The sequence below is a fragment of the Cyprinodon tularosa genome, unplaced genomic scaffold (assembly GCF_016077235.1).
Source record: "Cyprinodon tularosa strain WSP-4 unplaced genomic scaffold, ASM1607723v1 ctg364, whole genome shotgun sequence".
Taxonomy (NCBI): domain Eukaryota; kingdom Metazoa; phylum Chordata; class Actinopteri; order Cyprinodontiformes; family Cyprinodontidae; genus Cyprinodon; species Cyprinodon tularosa.
The window spans coordinates 231,359-250,900 of record NW_024039079.1 but is presented as its reverse complement, the minus strand read 5'-3'; the positions used below and the strand labels follow the sequence as shown (position 1 = coordinate 250,900).

At 36.6% G+C, this 19,542-nt stretch overlaps 1 protein-coding gene across 1 annotated transcript in view; it reads left to right on the top strand.

Annotated features, from left to right (window-relative positions):
* The first annotated feature begins 5,733 nt into the window (after nucleotides 1–5,733).
* LOC119790451 (macrophage mannose receptor 1-like) overlaps nucleotides 5,734–19,542 on the top strand; it is a 28,202-nt gene continuing 14,393 nt past the window's right edge. The window contains exons 1-17 of the mRNA XM_038295975.1: nucleotides 5,734–5,834; nucleotides 5,999–6,352; nucleotides 6,475–6,633; nucleotides 7,222–7,377; nucleotides 7,498–7,620; nucleotides 8,946–9,083; nucleotides 9,180–9,359; nucleotides 9,813–9,967; nucleotides 12,265–12,378; nucleotides 12,740–12,855; nucleotides 14,393–14,541; nucleotides 14,621–14,820; nucleotides 15,585–15,709; nucleotides 17,591–17,663; nucleotides 17,739–17,892; nucleotides 18,036–18,074; nucleotides 18,925–19,088. Coding sequence (XP_038151903.1) covers nucleotides 5,771–5,834; nucleotides 5,999–6,352; nucleotides 6,475–6,633; nucleotides 7,222–7,377; nucleotides 7,498–7,620; nucleotides 8,946–9,083; nucleotides 9,180–9,359; nucleotides 9,813–9,967; nucleotides 12,265–12,378; nucleotides 12,740–12,855; nucleotides 14,393–14,541; nucleotides 14,621–14,820; nucleotides 15,585–15,709; nucleotides 17,591–17,663; nucleotides 17,739–17,892; nucleotides 18,036–18,074; nucleotides 18,925–19,088 — 2,463 coding nt within the window. The 5' untranslated portion in view covers nucleotides 5,734–5,770. The remainder of the gene's footprint in view (nucleotides 5,835–5,998; nucleotides 6,353–6,474; nucleotides 6,634–7,221; nucleotides 7,378–7,497; nucleotides 7,621–8,945; nucleotides 9,084–9,179; nucleotides 9,360–9,812; nucleotides 9,968–12,264; nucleotides 12,379–12,739; nucleotides 12,856–14,392; nucleotides 14,542–14,620; nucleotides 14,821–15,584; nucleotides 15,710–17,590; nucleotides 17,664–17,738; nucleotides 17,893–18,035; nucleotides 18,075–18,924; nucleotides 19,089–19,542) is intronic.

The following is a 19,542-nucleotide window of genomic DNA, read 5'->3' as shown; positions in this document are numbered from 1 at the left end:
TCTTATTTGTGAGGCTAGCTCCTGGTCATGGAGGTGACAACTCAAACCATAGGGAACACTGACCTGGTTAGGAGGGGAACTGGAGATTGAGGGGTTAAAACCTTTTTAATCAATGTTGTCCAGAGCATTTCTCAGATTCCTGTAAAAAGCATTTTTGAAGTTCTCCAGGCTGGGCTCTGTTAAGTCCATGATGACTGGTTCCTTCTTTCAGGGTTTGGTTTAGGTTTTTGAGGACCCTATAGCAGAGATCAGGAGGCTGAGGTTAAACTTCTAGATTTAACAAGTAACTGAGGCAAAATCCAAAAAAAATATCCAAAAATCAAAAGAAACAAATGACCAGAAAACACCAAGGGAAACTCATGTGGGCAGCAAGAGATGAGGAAGCAACAAACAACAACAAGGAACCAGCACCAGGTGATTGCAGGGGTGGAGTATTAAAGGGGAACAGAACAAAGGATGAAGTAATGAGCTGAATAAGGAGCAGGTTAGAGTGGAACTGACAAGAAGGAATCCAAGGGGAAAAGAAACAAGCACAAGGGGGCAACAGAGAGTAGCCAATGACTGCTTGAATATAATGGGAAATAAACTAAAGAACAAAACGGGACAACTGATAACAGTAAACTAAAAGCTCAGTCACAAATGGGGAGAACCATAACAGATACAGTACAGCTTCGTTTAGTAAATGTATTCATTTATTTCAAAATTACACAACAATATAACAAAAGTTTTTTTTTTTTTTTATTGATTAATATAATAATTAAATTTCCTGGAAAACAGACCGTAATGTAACTCATAGTCATCAAAAATATGTTTTTTCAATCTAAAATAAATTTTTAGATGTGTTTTTTTTATTTTGTCTGGAATTACTGAAATAAACAAAGCTTTAATAATTAAATCTATCTATTCAAGGATCTGCATTGATTTAAAAAAAAAAGAAGATAGAAGTCTTTTTTCTGTTAATAGCTGTTATTCCTTTTTTGAAATACAGTAAATAAATCAAATTAAATAATAATGATAAATAATAATTTAATAAAAGAACAAATAGCCAAAAAATAAAAGCTGGGACGGGGAAAATTGTACAAGATAGTTGTAAAAGAAACTTGTTTCAACGTTTTTAGATGGAGGACATCTGCTTTTAATATGATGGTATTGTAAATATTTTTTTGCATATCCTTCCTGCAGAGTAGAAACTGGTCTGACAGTGACTGTAAGAAGAAACATGGCTTTGTCCTCCATAGGGGCAGCAGACCAAGCAGAGACTCCCAGACACCTCCTCCAGCTCTGTTGGGGGAAGCCCTCTGCGTTCCCAGGACAGCCAAGAGACATAGTCTCTCCAGCGTGTCCTGGGTCGTCCCCTGGGCCTCCTTCCGGTGCGACGTGCCTGGAACACCTCCCGAGGGAGGCGTCCAGGGAGCATCCTAAGAAGATGTCTGAGCCACCTCAACTGACTCCTCTCGATGTGGAGGAGAACCGGCTCTACACTGAGCCTCTCCCGAATGACCGAGCTCCTCACCCTATCTCTAAGGGAGAGCCCAGCCACCCTGCGTAGGAAAATCATTTCAGCCGCTTGTATCCGGGATCTCGTTCTTTCGGTCATGCTCCAGATTTCATGAACATAGGTGAGGGTAGGAATGTAGACCGACCGGTAAATTGAGAGCTTTTGACAGGGCCCTGATCGTCTCCGTTGAAGCTAAAATATTGTTGAGTATTGTCACTGCTTCTGTGAGGTGTTCTGTGGGTCGCTGAGCAGCCATCGATGGATTGACTGGAGACTGCACAAAAAACGCGCGTTTTCAACTGAAATCCCTTCCTTTTCAACTGAAATGCCTATTTTTTATTTTTTTTTTTCATAGCATAATCATAAGCATAATCTAAGGTACCTCTGTAACAAATTCTGGTATTTTACCAAGTCATAGCTCATAACATGAAATAGAAATAAAAAGAGTGGCAATTAAAAACCCTCTTAATGTCGCTCATAATACAATTAGAAGCTATCTTTTAGGAAATTTGAATCAATAAACAATATCTTTTTTTATCAAACATGTTTTACTGTGATAATTTTATGGTATTTATTGTTTTTTTCCCCCAGTGATACTTCAAATGCCATCACCCACTCCTAGTAGGTCATACTTTCTTCTTTCATTGGTATTCGGTCAAAGTACTTTTTGCTGCTTCTCATCTGTTTCAATCTTTGCTGACCATGGCATAGTTTCCAGACATTGGCTCCACTCAGGTTTAACAGCTGTGCTAGTCATTGCTGGGATTGCAGTTGGAGCTGGCTTTACTTTCTTCTTGTTCAAGAAGTCTGGTCATCATACAGTATATCACCAATATCAGGCTTTGCTTCCTTTGAAATCCCATTTTTAACCTGCAACATATTGCAGCCAGGTTTGGTGAACAGTGAAAACCTGGTGGGGAGGGCATATTAAGATGATCCTCAGCCTGTGATAAGTATATAACATTGAAAAACAGCAAAAAAAAAAAGAAGATAATAATATTCTGCATTTGTGGTGTTTGGAATTCATAATGTAAGCGAAATTACAAAAATAAAAATCTTAAAAGAAAGAAGATAAAAACATCAAGCTCAAGTGTATTAATTACACAGAGCAATTTAGCTTTAAATTATTTTCATTCATTTTCAAAAATTGATTTTACTGTAAATGGTTGAAACATCCGGGGGTAAGTGGTTACATTTACTCACACTAATGTAATTAAGTATAGTTTTTCTGTTCTTTCTACTTTTTAATAGACTTTACAAAAGCTGATCTATATATTTTGCTTAGGTAGGACTTGCATGTTACTGAGTTGTATAACAGAAATCAAATAAAAACTGTATATTTTTTATGTGATTACCTGAAATAAAGCTATTCATTCATTTTTACTGTAGAGTATTCAATCATTTAAGAGGAACAGTATCTGTTGTTTCTCTATCCATTGGTGAATATATATGATGACTACATGCGAGATGCAAGGCTCACTCTCTAGATGATGTGTATTGTTTTTACATTTTGTAAAAAAAAAAATATTAAACCTTTCCACATGTATCTTTTTTTTGGAAAATAACTATATCAGTCCAATAATTAGTGATGTTTTTCAAACACTTGTTTTATTGGTCCACTCTCCACTGTGACCATTTTCTAGGAATATATCAAAATATCCCATTAACGCATAAAGCACAGTTATTTTACTATCATACTTTTTAATCAAAAAACAATGTTTAGACAGATTTTCTTTTGCGGGTACTTTATACTTTCTCTTTAATATTTTATTGTGATATTGAGGTATTTTTGTGTTTAATCAGAGCCCAGCATTTTAACTTGGAGCCTTTTCTTCTTTTTTTTCTGTGAAAGTATAGCTTGATTTAATATTATTAGTGTTTATTCCTTTAAAGCTTCTCAATATTTTTAATATGGTTTCATAATGACTAACAGTCTTGATTTTCAAATAAAATTTTAAAAATGTTTTTTTTAAAATGTACATTTTCACTTTATGAATACATTTTCAAAGACCAACTTTAACCTAATACAAATCAGCTTACGCAATAAACTGATTGTACTGTTGTGAAATAGCTGCTAAAAGGAAGTCTTCAGAATGCTGACAATGATTTTATCTTACTTCTCAGTAAAACATTTCATGAGGCACAGTTTAAACCACAATGAGTGTCAACTGCTGCTTATTTAGAAATTTGATTTCTAATAACTGCTTTAACTTCACTGAGGATAAATATTGGGTTTCACTTTGGAAAAAAAATAGCAAAAACAAGCATGAATTTTTTGCAAACAGACCATAAAAGGTAGGTTTCAGGTTCAGATCCTTAACAGTCAACCTTTGTTGCAAGTTTCCTCTCTCACTCATTCCAACTTCATGTTAATTTACTCTCAAATAAAGACTACCAGAGGAATAATAGCAAAAAATTCTCACATTAAAATAAGCCCTTCATTCTCCTTCAAAATACATAAGGCGCAATTTAGATCAGGTGTGTACAAAGATCTGCTCTGTTTATTTCATCTCTCTAGTAATGCTCAAATGTTTTACTCAAGCTCCTTTATGTTTTGGTGATGTCTTACCTTTTACCTTATTTCTTGCTCCTAAGAGACCCAGCATTTTAAGATCAGTGGTTTCAAAAAAATCACTGATCATAAAATTATGGATATATGAATATGAAACTTATGTTGATCTCAACAAAAGCTATCTTTTTAGATTTTCTCTAGTCTCTTGTTAAGAAGCCAGACTGTCCATCTATGCAGGCTTTGCCACTCCCTGCCCAGAGAGACTTTAGTATTTTAGAAGCAATATGGAGGCTAACGTTTTTAGCGGGTTGAAAAATTCACCCAAATACACTAATTTCACAAAATAAAGTTCTCTTGCAAACATCATTATGTACTTTTAGATTTACCCAGCAGTTATAAATGGAAAGGTAATGTGTTTTTAACAGTGGACCTAGCAGCCGGCAGGTAAGCGAAAGCAGCTGATTAAAGAAAAAGGTTTTTATCACCAAAGAAATATACATTTACAATAACATCAGCCAGCCACCGTCATCCATCACAAGTTTGTGTCATGTAAGACATGGGAGATTAAAGCTGTTCCACAGCATTCATAAAGAAGGGGCTGTCTGCTTACATTAACAGATCCTGTACATAGCAAATTTAGTGATAAATAAAGGTGCGAACATGAAACATTGTTAATGACTAGATAAGAACTATAGATCTAAACAAAAAATAGAAACACAAATAAAAAATAAGGTAAAATATACATCTTTAGAGAGCACACTGAATACCAACCCCCACAGGAGGAATATAATTAAAAGTCCTTCATTCTTTGATGAATAATAACAAACATTTTTAAATGACAGAAACATAACTGTAAGAAAAGTATGTGCATGGAGATGCAGCATACACATAAAGTAAAGCTTGTGACAGAGCAGTCTATGAAACGGTCTGGTGGTCTATTTAATTGTCAGCAGGGATAATCTTGTTTGTTTGTGTCTTAGGAAGTCTTGGAGGTAAGATGGGACGTCATTGTCTGGCTGCAGTAGGGTGACTGTTTGGAAAGCTTTAGGAGAACAAAACAGATTTTAAAGTATTTTTGTTTTTATTTAATATTCGTATTGTTTTCCTGATCGATGTGGGGCATATGGTGAGTTGCTTGGTTATGATGTGATATGCGGGTTTTCATCTGGACCATCTGATACCAGATTTGGTAGATGTCTCTACACAATCCCCAGCGCTGTCATCATCAACCAGGTTAAGGTCATATAGTGGGTTTTATCTGTTCTTTAAACATCTGGAGCCTGGTCCTTTACCACAAGTAATAATCAGGAAAGCAAATTAAATTATGGAGAGCACTCTGAGGAAACTTTTCAGTTTAACAATCGACATGCTGTTAAGCATGAGGTATCCTAAAGGCCCTTCTTTTGCAACCGCAGAAAGTCAGTTTGTCTGCGGTCTCGGTTTAAGTACGTATGTATTTCCCTGTAGACTTGTCCCTGTTGTTCCTGTAGACCATCTGAAGTCACAACTTTATAGTCCCTTCCTTCGAACCAACAGCTCATTCAAGTGACGGGAAATGTACTTCCCTGTTTGTGAGAAGAGAAAAAACCAAACAAATCTGGGACATAATGCTGACTGATTAGAAAGAATGAAAAAAAGGGATCCGATGACGTAGGTAGCAGGAGGCATCAGTGCAAATAAAAGCCCCCTACTTCTTCATATAGACCAACAACACTCAGCAAAGGGTGCACACTTTGGCTGAGGAAAAATCTCTGAAAATCATGAGAGTCATATGGATGATCTTTGCGCTGCTACTAAATATTCTGCAGTGCATGGCATCAGACGGTGCAGTATTCCAACTTTTATTATTAATGTTTTACTTTTTTAGATTAAGAGAAGCATATATGTCTAATTATTATATATTTGGTTTGCGCTTAATGTAAAGTGAAACATCTTACTGATAACATAAAAATCTATTTAATTTTCACGAAGACAAATTCTCTTTGCAGATTCACCATTCAAGCTTAACAACAAAGCTGGTTTTTGCTTGGTTAAACATGATTCTATTTGCCAAGAAATACGCTGGACAACTGCTGAACGATTGCTGGTACCTGGGAAAAATAAATGCCTGGGAGTCGAGGGAGACACTGTGGGGAGCAAAGTAACCTTTTATGACTGTGATGAAACAAGTAAATACCAAAAGTGGGAATGTAAGAATGAAACGCTGCTCGCCCTCCAAGGCCAGGAGCTTTATGTTGAGCTCAAAGCTGACAGTACAGCCGTACTATCGAGAGCAACTGGACCCAACTCTCAGCTCACAATCTCAGGGACTCACAGTGGACCATGCACTAGAACACATAGAGGTATCCAACTCCATTGTTTACAAGAATGGAGTAACTTATTTATATTTCTCTCTGTACGTGTGTAAAACTATATGTATATAAATATATATATATTGTTTTTAATGTGTTTTTTTTTTTTTTAGAACTTTTCACTATTGAAGGAAATGCCGCAGGAAGGCCTTGCATGTTCCCTTTCTATTATAATAACCAGTGGTACTCAGACTGCACTTCAGAAGAGCGTCCTTGGTGTGCTGTTGAAACTAAATACGAACATGAGATGTGGGGGTACTGCCCAACAAACAGTGAGTCATGAAAATTTTTTTCCTAGTAACAATAGGAGATGACCAAGTTTCCAATGTATGTTTTTGTGCTAATTTACACCAAATGATCATTGATAAATCACCATAGGTCTTAAAATGTAACTCGATACAGCTTTATAGAGATGCTGATTTAATTTCTAGTAGGGCATGGTAGTGCCTACATTGCTAAAAGAATACTAATATCCATTTTAAAGATCATGGTATCACTCAACTTTATTGTCAAGTGAATAATAATCACCTTTATTGGTCATTGCAATTGCATATCACAAAATAAATGCTTTTAACCAATCCTTTAGGGAGCAGTGAGCAGTGAGCAGAGCTTGGGGAGGATTGTGGGGTTAAGGGTCTAGGTCAGGGATCTAGACTGACAGTCTTATGGTTCCAACCAGCAATCATGCTGCAACTGACATTCCAAATAACTACCTACACTTGATTTTGTTTCACCCTGTTTATAATAAATCTATTAAATGTAAAAAATAAATAAACTTTTTGTGTGGGGTTACTAAAATAACTGAATGTTTAATTGATATTGAAATGTATTTAGATTCACCTGTATATAATGTTTTGCAGCTAAGGACAAGTGGATCAGACATCCAACAAATGGAGCAGTTTATCAGCTGAACACAAACTCTGCTTTGACATGGTGGGAGGCTGAAAAAAGTTGTAAGCAACAGAGTGCCTCCTTGCTCAGCATCACAGATCCTAATGAGCAGGCTTATATCACAGGTACAGCAACTTATGAGATGAACTAAAAATTTTAAGCAACTAGGAATGAATTATGGAACCTCAGACAGGTAGATATATAGATGAGCTTCATTTTGTCTCCCTTTTGATTCTTTCTCACAGCTTTACTCGAGCCAGGAGGTATCCACCAAGGATACAAACTTTGGACTGGGTTAACCTTGGATTCTGAAAATGGCTGGAAATGGACCAATGGGAGCCCATTTCGTTACTTAAATTGGGATTCAGGTTTATATATATTTTTTTTATCATTTCCTATATTCATGATTTTAAGTCATGATGTAAGCTTAAAACTGCAAATAGAAAATATTGAATCAAAAATGGCAAGAAGTGTATCATTTCTGTCAAGAGTAAGGCATTATTATTATTACTAAGGCACAATTCATTAGTCCTTCATTGCATTAGTTATTGCATAGAGGTTTGGCGTAATACGTACAAAGGTAATCTAGATTAATCAAACTTCAGAAAAAAGCCATATGAATCACTCATAATGTTGTATACAGTGATTATATTAATAGAAGTTTCTTAAAATCTCACATATTGAAACTCAAAGACTTAATTACATTTTTTAATTCTTGCTGTAGTGTACAATGCAAGCCTTGATCCACTTCCTTGCAATATACAAAAATGTTAAACAATAGAGAAGGGGAATTACAAACTGATAGGAGAATATGTGTTGAGAAGATGTGGTTTACACTTAAAAGTTTGGGGCTTAGCCAAGCAGGGAATATTTTGTGGAATGGGTTAGATATAGAAATCAATAGGAGTGACAATCTCAGACAGTTTAAAAGCAAGTATAAATTTGTTATCTTACAAAAATATGAATCTAACACAAGAATTTAAATGTGATCATTTTTAAGATTTTTTTATAATTAGTGCTGGAAGTCTACCTACTTCTTTTGAGCTCTACTAACATGTCTTAACATCTCAATCTAAATATTTCTGGTATTGCTTAAAAAAGGTATAAAGAATTAAATTTGCAGTTGCTTTCACAATCAGCTTGTCTTTACCCTTTTAAAAGCAAGTACTGAAACATCCTAGACCTTAACTTAGCACATTAAAAAATCCTAGTAAGTATGAAAAGTAATAATAGTTACATTTACTTGAATAAATCTTTTCAAAAAGAATGCTTTTAGGAGTACTTTACTGCATTGTAATTTATACCTTTACTTGAGCAAAAGCTCTGGCTACTCTATTCACTGTAAGAAACTTCACAGAATAAATACAGACTTGTTTAACACAAAATCTACCAGTTATTAAGATTATATTTTATGTCAAAGGGATAATTCTTGCTGTATAAAAGCTTTGTTGATTTAATATAATTCTTCGTCAGTATAGTCAACTTTTAATTTTTTTGTTTAGTACATGATTCAGATGTTATGATCACTTTTTTTTACAGAACTACTTTTTCCCCTTAGCTTTTATTTATTTTTACTTAATAAGTTTTTTTGAACAATGGCTACTCTTAGTTGAGCACAATCTTTGGCTACTCTGCATGTTGCATCATAATAATGCTGCCTCACACTTATGGTTGTCTATCCTGGTGGTTTTAGGACATCCACTTACCAATGCAGCATTTAGCTGTGGGTTGATGGATGGTGCTTTAAGATACTCATGGCAAAGTTCAAAATGCAACAAGAAACTGGGCTACATTTGCTACAGTGAAGGAGTTCTACCTTCTCCAACTGAGGGTAACTAATAGTCTAATTCTATTATCTAAAATGAATAAATGACACTGCCAAACTTCCTTAAATGAATATTGATATTTTTGCATATCTTCAAATCAGGTCTTGACATGGGATTCTGTTCAACACCATGGATTCCATACAATGGTCATTGCTTCCGTCTTGACCGCACTGGAAAAAGCTGGTCTGATGCTCAACAAACCTGTCGTAAGGAGGGAGGAGACTTAGCGAGTATCCGAAACACAGAGGACCAGAGTTTTGTTATCTCTCAGCTTGGATATGGTACCCTTATTTTTATACTGGCCTTTCAACTTTGAATACCGCAATTCAACTTTTTCTTAAAACAGCTAAAATAAACATGCATTTATATCCTTTTCATTATTCCTTTAACCTCTTTAAAACTACCGGTTGGATGTTAAGTGGAGTAAATGCATAAAATTCCACCAGTAAAATTTTTACCAATATAGAAAGGTTATATTCTCAACAATTCAACCACCAAGTTCATTTTGTGGACATAGCGAGCACCAAAGCACAATAAACACAGATATAGCAGCATGTCATAATGTAAACTTGACAAAGCAGACATAACATACCTTTGAAGGCATCCAGAAGCCCTTTTACAGCATCATAAATGTTCAAAATTAGCATACATATTGAAGATGATTAAGTCATACAATGTACTGATTATACAGTATATATTATTAAAAAAAAACATTTTATTTGTTCTGTCTGTAGCCCCAACTGACGAGCTTTGGATTGGACTTAATGACATAAAAAGAGAAAGGTTGTTTGACTGGACTGACCACAGCAAAGTTAGCTTCACCAGCTGGGAGTTTGGAAGACCAGCTGCTGCATCAGATCATGAAGACTGTGTTCTGATTAGGGGAGAGGTATAAAATATATTTTTTTAATAAGAAAATGTGAAATACGATGGACCTGCACTATCTGCTCTGATCTGATGTGATAAAAAAAAAAAAAAAGCTATGTTGAAAAAGTTAAACTTTAAATCAACTGGTCTTTGATATTCCATACCTACAGTATGCACATAAGATAAAATGATTTGTATAAAGACAGTGGCTGAAATCAGTTTTTTCTAAAATGGGTCCTAAGAAATACTATGGGGAGCTCTGTCATCTTAACAAAACTCAAAGTGTAATCACTGCTTCTCCATATCAAGAGAAGTCATTTGAGGTGGTTCAGGAATCTGGTCAGGTGCCTTTTGGGTATCTCCTTTTGGAGGACTACCAAACATATCCCTCTAAAAGGAAAACCTTACTGTAGGAATAATGTTTCCTGTCTGGTCTTGGAACACCCAGAGGGAGCTGGAAGGGATTACAGGAGGAGAAAGGTCTTGATTCTATTCAATACCCCTTACCCTTGGTAACCAGTTTGAAATGAAGGAAAGACAGTAGATGTATAGATGACAATTTGTAATTTTTTTATATTATGTGTTTCATCTTAGAGTTTTGACCTATTGTTGTATGTGAGATAATACACATGGTAACATTTTTCCCCACTCTTTTATGTTAAATGTTTTTAATGTTGGAAGGCCTCATGAACAGAAAGATTTGAAGTAGGTAAATTTCACAGGGTGAAGTGAAAATGCATATGTAATCTAATATGTTTAAAATTTTACAGTCTAAGATTAATTCAATTCAATTCAATTCAGTTTATTTATATAGCGCCAAATTCACAACACATGTCATCTCAAGGCACTTTACAGTTCAACCAGATAATACAGTCAAATTGATACAAAGTTTTCTATCTAAGGAAAACCAGTTGATTGCATTGACTCATTGACTCAAATACAATCCCCCACACTAAGCATGCTTGTAGCGACAGTGGAGAGGAAAAACTCCCTTTTAACAGGAAGAAACCTCCAGCAGAACCAGGCTCAGTGTGAGCGGCCATCTGCCGAGGCCGACTGGGGTTCAAGGAGACAGAAGCAGAGATACAAAAAGCAGCTGTAAAAGGCGGCCCCGTCCAGGAAACACACAGCCAGGCAGACGAGCTCCAAGGCAGCTCCCATGCCAGAGGACGAAGAGAGCACATCCACTCAGTCACGGTCAGAGAAACAGGACCACACTGGAAAACAGGCCGATCTCCAACATCTATTAACAAGGGTGTTGATAGAAGCAGCACAGCTGATGTTTTTTTCCAGGATGACGTCACAGCCAAACAGGAACAGACGAGGCAAAGCTACTCTGAGGAAAAGCAGAGAGAGCAGAAGGTTAGAGATTGAACTAACAGATTCTGCAGAATAGGAGAACAGAGAGAAAATGAAGCAGAATGATGAAATGGGGGGTCCCTATGTCCTCCAAAAGTCTAAGCCTATAGCAGCATAACTATAGAGATAGCTCAGGATAACCTGAGCCACCCTAACTATAAGCTTTATCAAAAATGAAAGTTTTAAGCCTAGCCTTAAAAGTAGACAGGGTGTCTGCCTCACGGACTAAAACTGGTAGTTGGTTCCACAGGAGAGGAGCCTGATAACTAAAAGATCTGCGTCCCATTCTACTTTTAGAAATTCTAGGAACCACTAGTAAACCTGCAGATTGAGAGCGAAGTGCTCTGTTAGGAACATAAGGAACAATCAGATCTCTGATATAAGATGGAGCTTGGCCATTTAAGGCTTTATATGTGAGAAGGAGGATTTTAAATTCTATTCTTGATTTAACAGGAAGCCAATGAAGAGAAGCCAGGATAGGAGAGATATGATCTCTCTTTTTCATTTTCATTAGAACTCTGGCTGCAGCATTTTGGATCAGCTGAAGGCTTTTAACTACAGTTTGTGGACTTCCTGATAGTAAAGAATTACAATAGTCCAGCCTTGAAGTAACAAATGCATGGACTAGTTTCTCAGCATCACCCCTGGACAGGATATTTCTAATTTTTGCAATGTTCCTCAGATGAAAGAAGGAAATTCTAGAAACCTCTTTGATATGGGATTTAAATGACAGGTCCTGATCAAAAATAACACCAAGATTTTTTACTTTATTATCTGAAATCAGTTTAATCCCATCCAAATGAAGTGACTGGCTAATCAGTTTCTTTTTCAGAGACTCTGGTCCAAAAACTATAACTTCTGTTTTGTCTGCATTATTATTGCATTATTCTTATGTGAAATATGCTTTGATGTGATAGCCTCTTTTTAAATTGAACATTTTTGTGCATATCCTTCCTGTAGAGTGGAAACTGGGCTGATCGGGACTGTAAGGAGAAACATGGCTTTGTTTGTATGAAAACCAGTGCTTCTGAACCCTCTGAAGAAGAAGGACAGCAGGATACAGGGTGCAAAGTTGTGAGTATAATTTTCATCACTAAAAATAAATATTTTTCGAAATTTTATCCTTTATTTTATTATTTTAATTATTTAAGGAAAGTGGAAAAGATAAGAAAAAAAAAAAAACAATAAAAAAAAAAAAAACAGTTACATAATTCCTCTGATCTAGTGCCAGAAATTCATGGAGCACAGTTATTATAGTGGAGATTTTCACTAGACATTTAAAGATGCCTGTATATATATATATATATATATATATATATATATATATATATATATATATATATATATATATGGGTTACAGATGTGGGTTAAAGATTCCTGTTTGAAAAATTGTATATAACTTCATTTATAAAAATGTCTTTATTTTACCAAAAAGGGTTGGAGAAGGTATGGCTCCTACTGTTACTTCACCGGCACTCAGAGAAAGACATTTGGAGAGGCAAAAGAAGACTGCCAGAGATCAAACTCGTATTTAACTGATGTTTCAACCAGGTATGTATATTTAGGTATGTATTTTATATATATATATATATATACATATATATATATATATATATATATATATATATATACATATATATATATATATATATATATATATACATATATATATATATATATATATATATATATATATATATATATATATATATATATATATATATATATATATATATATATATATATATATACACACGTGTGTATATACATACATATATATACAGAAGCAGCTGATATGTACCGGCAGTCAAAGCGGCAGGTGGCTTGGCTGGTCGCTGAGGCAAAAACTGGGGCGTGCGGCTTCGTATGGCTTCGAAGCGATTCTGGTCCACGATCCGGCGTCTCAGGAGGTGAAGCAGTGCAGTACCAACACTATTTATAGTGGGGGTGGTGTGCTGCTGACCTCGACTTGGGACGTTGTATGTCGGTGGGTGGAGTACTTTGAACACCTCCTTAATCCCACCAACATGTCTTCCATTGGAGAGCCTGAGGTCTCCGGCTTGGGTCCTCCCATCTCTCTTGCTAAAGTCATTGAGGTGGTTAAAAAGTTCCTCGGTGGCAAGGCTCCAGGGGTGGATGAGATTCGCCCTGAGTACCTTAGGGCTGTGGATGTTGTGGGGCTGTGTTGGTTAACGCAACTCTGCAACATTGTGTGAACATCAGGGGTAGTTCCCCTGGATTGACATACTGGGGTGGTGGTCCCCCGGAGGGTGTGTTCCAACTACAGAGGAATCACACTCTTAAGCCTACTTAGTAAGGTTTATTCCGGGGTTCTGGAAAGGAGGGTCTGTTGGATAGTCGAATCTTTCAGGAGAAATGGTGTAGTTTTCATCCTGGCCGTGGAACACTTGACCAGCTCTACACCCTCAGCAGGTTCCTGGAGGGTGCATGGGAGTTTACCAAAACCAGTCTACATGTGTTTTGTGGATCTGGAGAAGACATTCGACCGCGTCCTTCTGGGGGTCCTGTGGGGGGTACTCCAGGAGTATGGAGCCCTGGGCCCTTTAATAAGGGCTGTTAGTTCTCTGTATGACCAGTGTCAGAGCCTGGTCCGCTTTGCTGTTAGTATGTCAGACTTGTTTCTGATGAGAGTTGGACTCCGCCAAGGTTGCCTTTTGTCACAGATTCTGTTCACTTTTATGGACAGAATTTCTAGGCACAGCCAAGATGGGATCTATTTTGGTGGTGTTAGGATCGCATCTCTGCTATTTGTGGATGATGTGATTCTATTGCCTTCATCAGGACGTTATCTACAGCTCTCACTGGAGTGGTTTGCAGCCAAGTGTGAAGGGGCTGGGATAGAGATAAGTGCCTCTAAATCAAAGACCATGGTCCTGAGCTGGAAAATGGTAGAGTGCCTTCTCCGGGTCGGGGAGGATCCCTAGTGGAGGAATTTAAGGGCCTCTCTACTGAAGCCGCTAGCCCCGCAACCCCAGATAAATGGAAGATGATGGATGGATGGATGGATGGATGGAAATTAAACTTAAATAAACTAAATTATGTATGATTTTGTTATACATATTTTCAGGGTGGACAACGCGTTTCTAGTCAGCTTGGTGGGTCTGAGACCGGAGAAACATTTCTGGTTAGGGCTTTCAAACCAGAAAAACCAAGAAGTTTTTGAGTGGACCAATGAGAGACCAGTCAGATATACTCACTGGAACAGTGAAATGCCAGGTAAGAAAACCTTACTGTTCATATGACGTGCTTGAAAGTACATTTTGAAATGACAGCTTTTAATCTCTCTAAAAACAAGGCCACAACCAGGGTTGTGTCGCAATGGCAACTGGTAGTTCTGCGGGCCTCTGGGATGTTTTGTCTTGTGCCAATAGAGAGAAGTACATCTGTAAATATCTGGCAGAGGGGGCAAATGAGACTCTTGCAACACCAACTGTTCCCTCTGTCCAGTGTGCAGCCGAATGGACCAAAGTAAAATCAAGACAAGTCTGCTATAAGGTAAAATCTTTAAAAGTTGTTAATTTCTACACTGCAAGACTGCAAGGTTTATTCAATTTTCATCCATCAGAAGAAAGTATAAAACATTTGATATTTCTAAATTCCGAAATAATTGACGCAAAATACATTTAAATTGTACATGTTTAAATGTTTATTAGTTTGAAAGAAATAACAGCAAATGTGATTTTTTGAATCAATGTATATATATATATATATATATATATATATATATATATATATATATATATATATATATGGATATGGTATGGGGTCTTTCTGCATGGAATTCCCCCTGAGCATGTGTGGGTTCTCTCTGGGTACCCCAGCTCCCTCCCACAGTCTAAAACATGACTGTTATGTTAATTGGCTTCACTCAATTCCCCTTAGGTTGTTTGTCCTGTTTGTTTGTGTGTTGAGCTGCGATGGACTGGCTACCTTGCCCTGCGATGGACTGGTACCCATAGACAGCTGGAGATCGGCGCCAGCACCCCTTGCGACCCCGTTTGGGATAAGCGTGACAGAAAATGGATAGATGGGATGGATTAACTAGATAATCCCTATACATATATATTTTTCATTAGACAGACAGACAGACAGACAGACAGACAGACAGACAGACATTTAATAATGACAGCTAACTGATTAACAGCTGGTTTATCTACAAGCTGATGTAGATAAACCAACCACTTGACTTTTGCTCATTGTGAAAAATCAGGTTGCATCTAAACTGACATATAACAATAGCTGAACTTCATGTGTTTAAGATATTTGAGACGGCAGAGGGTAAGACCTGGTTTGAGGCTCAGAAATACTGCAGAGCAATTGGAGGAGATCTAATAAGCTTCCACAGTGCTGCTGAGCAACAACTGGAGAGACAGGAGTACAGCAGGTTTGTGAACATACTGTACTGTTGCATGAAGTTGTTGTGATATTTTACCTGTAGATTATGAATATATGATTAACTAGAGCGGAAGTTTTAGTTCATTTTTTAAATCCTTCAAAATTGAGGATAAAACCAATTTAATGTTCTTAGTTGAATAATTATAACTATAACCTTTTTTCTCACCAGAATTTTTCTCTTTTCACACTCCGGATAGCTTGTGGACCAGTTGTTAAAATGTAGTTATTCTCACCAGTTTAGTGACTTAGGCTAGGCTATCAGGAGAGCTTTTAATTACAAACCAAAGAAATGTTGTCTCTGTTTATTCAAATGTCACCTTCAAAAGAAGGGTGGAACTGGCCTGAGTGATAAACCACTCGCTGTACAAAAAGCACAAATGACTACAGGTTAAAATAATGATGAATTTATTTCTACAATCTGGGATTATAAGAAATTTAAAATCTATGCAAACACTAAATAAACAGTATGTAGGCTAATGAATAGTTTGGAAAGAGGGGAAAAGGGGTTCTACGAGTCTGTTTAAATGGCTTTAGGGGATTGTCCAAGGTAGGCCAAATGTCAATACATTCAATGGCGTTTGTTCAAAATAGCAGCAGATATAATGGCAATAATAGGTGCAGTTAAAACAACACAATCACATTCAGCTTAAAAATAGTTAATTTTTACAATTGTATTAACAATTTGCATTGGAGCATGGCGACAACGCTACATTCATCTAACCTAGCAAAAAAGGGCGGGGGCTTTCCTAGGTTCTGGAGTACTTAGCAAGATGGCTGACCCTTACCATGCGGTCGACGAGGTGGAGCAACAAGCTGGAAAAATACCAGGGAGTGTGAATCACAGAATGGTGAACCTTATCAGTTGACCCGGAGGGGAGGGTTTGACTACATAGGTGCGCGTATATTAGCTTGTGGAATAAAATGGCTGCTCCTATCCTATTACAAAAGGGGGAGGTTAGACTATAAAACTCCAGACAATAAGTTTAACAACTCACAACATATGCATGCAGGTGATGCAGTGGTTAGTGCACACGACACATATAGGTAGCCTTAGTCCTCGATGCAGTCAACCCGGGTTTGAATCCCAACCTCCCAAACCGGGTCAGTTCTCGGGGGAAAATTTAGAGCAGTCTGACTCAATTGGTGTAGGTAACTTAAACGGTTATCGACCAGAGCGCCCACCTGTCATTCGACCGCATTACAATTCTAGGTTCCTGCAAGCAGCAGCGCTGTCGCAGGCTCCATCCAACCAATCTCAGCGGGTCGGCACAGTGGTACACCGCAGTCATCGCCTTTTAATGAAAAGATAAAAGGGGGTAGCTATGCTCAGCTAGCTTGCAGGAAAAAACCCATGTGGAATTTGTCTCTCCTGACGAGCATACGCCCGGTGGAAAAAGAGATTGAATTGTTCGGCGCTTTGGTTTTTAAACTGTATGTCGGTGCATCGCAGTTTTTCCTCCAGCTTATTCGCCTTTTGGGCATGACGTCTGGGTTTAGTTTGCGCAGCTGTGCTATTCTCCTCTTCAACAGGGTGCACAGCTCAGCAGTCACGTAGCCTGCATTGTTACTATTGCTAGCTATAACCTCCTTAAAGAGACATAATCCCAGTCACAAAAAGGGTGGAGCATGACAGTCATTCGGTGGTCAGACCATAATTATGTGTTCAAGCAGTGTTGTGTCACAACAAAGTAGTTTTTCATTGGCATTCACCACAGTATGTTCTTATTAGTTTATTCTTGACTGTTTTTTTAGAAGATGAGCAGTATCCTTTTGTTATTATTAAAGTAATATCTGAAAATGCTAATATAAAATTGTGGAAAAGAACTACTATATAAATAATGATATGCTACACTTATTTGTGGCCTTGCAGATATAGCAACCTCTGGATTGGACTCAGTGCCCCTGACCAGGACACTGGCTATGTTTGGAGTGACGGTTCTCCAGTGAGTAAATGGTTGTCTTTTCTTTTTATCCTTTTCCAAACAGTTTAAGATCTATGCTGTAACATCTGTTAACAGGTAAACTTTCAACACTGGCAAAGTGGAGAGCCAAACAACAAAAACAAAGTTGAATCTTGTGTTGAATTTTATCAACGTCATTGGGACCAAAGTGGATCTTGGAATGATAATCAATGCGAGGGATATAAAGGCTGGATTTGTCAGATCCCTACAGGTAAAAAGTGGTTGTATGCTACAGTTTTGTAGAGCTGCTATTAGATAACCGTCAATGTTATTTTTAATGTTACAAATATATTGCTTGTTCTTAATCATGCCATCTTGTTAATGATTTCTGGTGCTTTGTTTATGTATATGTAGGAGTCACTCCAAAGTCACCTCCACCCCCTCCGACCCCAGGTGTGTGTTTTATGTTTAAACATAAATACAATAACTCTCTTTTTATTTGTTCTTTTAATTGACTCTGACCTATGCAGAGCAAGGTCAGAGCTAAGGTCAAATTAATCTATATAGCAGATTTACAATGATTTACAGTATGCTGCACAATGTGCTTTACAAGCAAAATTAGAAAAAATGGTAATAGGTGTGACAGTGAAGCAATGAAGATACAAAATAATCCAAACAAAACGTAAAACAATAAAAAACTTTTAGATAGCTGTTAAAATAAAGAAAATTAGTAGCAGAGTAAAAGCAAACAAAGATAGAAACATGATGAAAAACTACTGAAAAAACTGAGCCTGGTTCTGTTTAAAGTTTCCTCCTGTTAAAAGGGAGTTAGATGCATGCTCAGTGTGAGGGAGTGCAGAGTCGATAAGTGCATGTAATCAACTGGTTTCCCTTGGATAGAAAATTTTTTGACCAATATTCTATGCTAACTGTATAAATAAATTGAAATGGAATTCAAATTGCAGCTTTTATCTGTGTGAGTCTCTCCAGGTTGAACTATACATATACATATATATATATATATATATATATATATATATATATATATATATATATATATATATATATATATATATATATATATATATACTGTATATATACTAGATCTCGATGGTTGTCTAAAAATTGCTGCATTACGGCAGCAGACAAAAAAGTATTTTTGATTAGTTAACAATATGTTTTTTTATTTGACCTAATGCAGATGCATTTCCATGTTTATGAAGCTTAGTCCTCTTAGCCAAAGAAACTACAAATCAGAATTGCAAATAAATCTAATGTATTATGTGTTATCGCAAATGAACAGATTATAACCGTACCTCAGATGGGTGGCTGGAATGGAATGGAAATCAGTACTTTATTGAAACAAAAACAATGGCCAATGAAGATGCTCGACAATCCTGCAAAGAGAAGCATGGTGACCTTGTAACCATTGACAGTGAAGCAGAGCGTATTTTTCTGTGGAAACAGGTAGGTTTATTCTTACCTCATCATGAAATAATACTATTCAATTATTATATTAAAATTTAACTCACTAAAAAGTTAATCTTTTGCAGCATATATTTATGAAATTCTTCATTGCTATTTAATTAGCCATTTTTGATGTACAGTATGATTGAAATTCTTTATATAGCTGAAATTTTTTGAGATTTTATCACACAAACTTTAAATTTTATGCATGTTATTGGGATTTCATATTAAAGATTACCATCATAGTTTTTAAAGTTGGAAAAACTAAATGGAATTTAAATAATAAAATCCCTCAAAAATGGTTCTTACTTCCATCGTTAACAAGGGGTTACTAAGAGTTTTATTGGGTAATTTATATGAAGTTGTTCTAAACCTGGTCTTTTATTCGGTAGGAAATGCAAAAAAAAGGAAGGAAACGTTTTGCCTTTCAGGCCACCTGAGAGCTGCTCTTAAA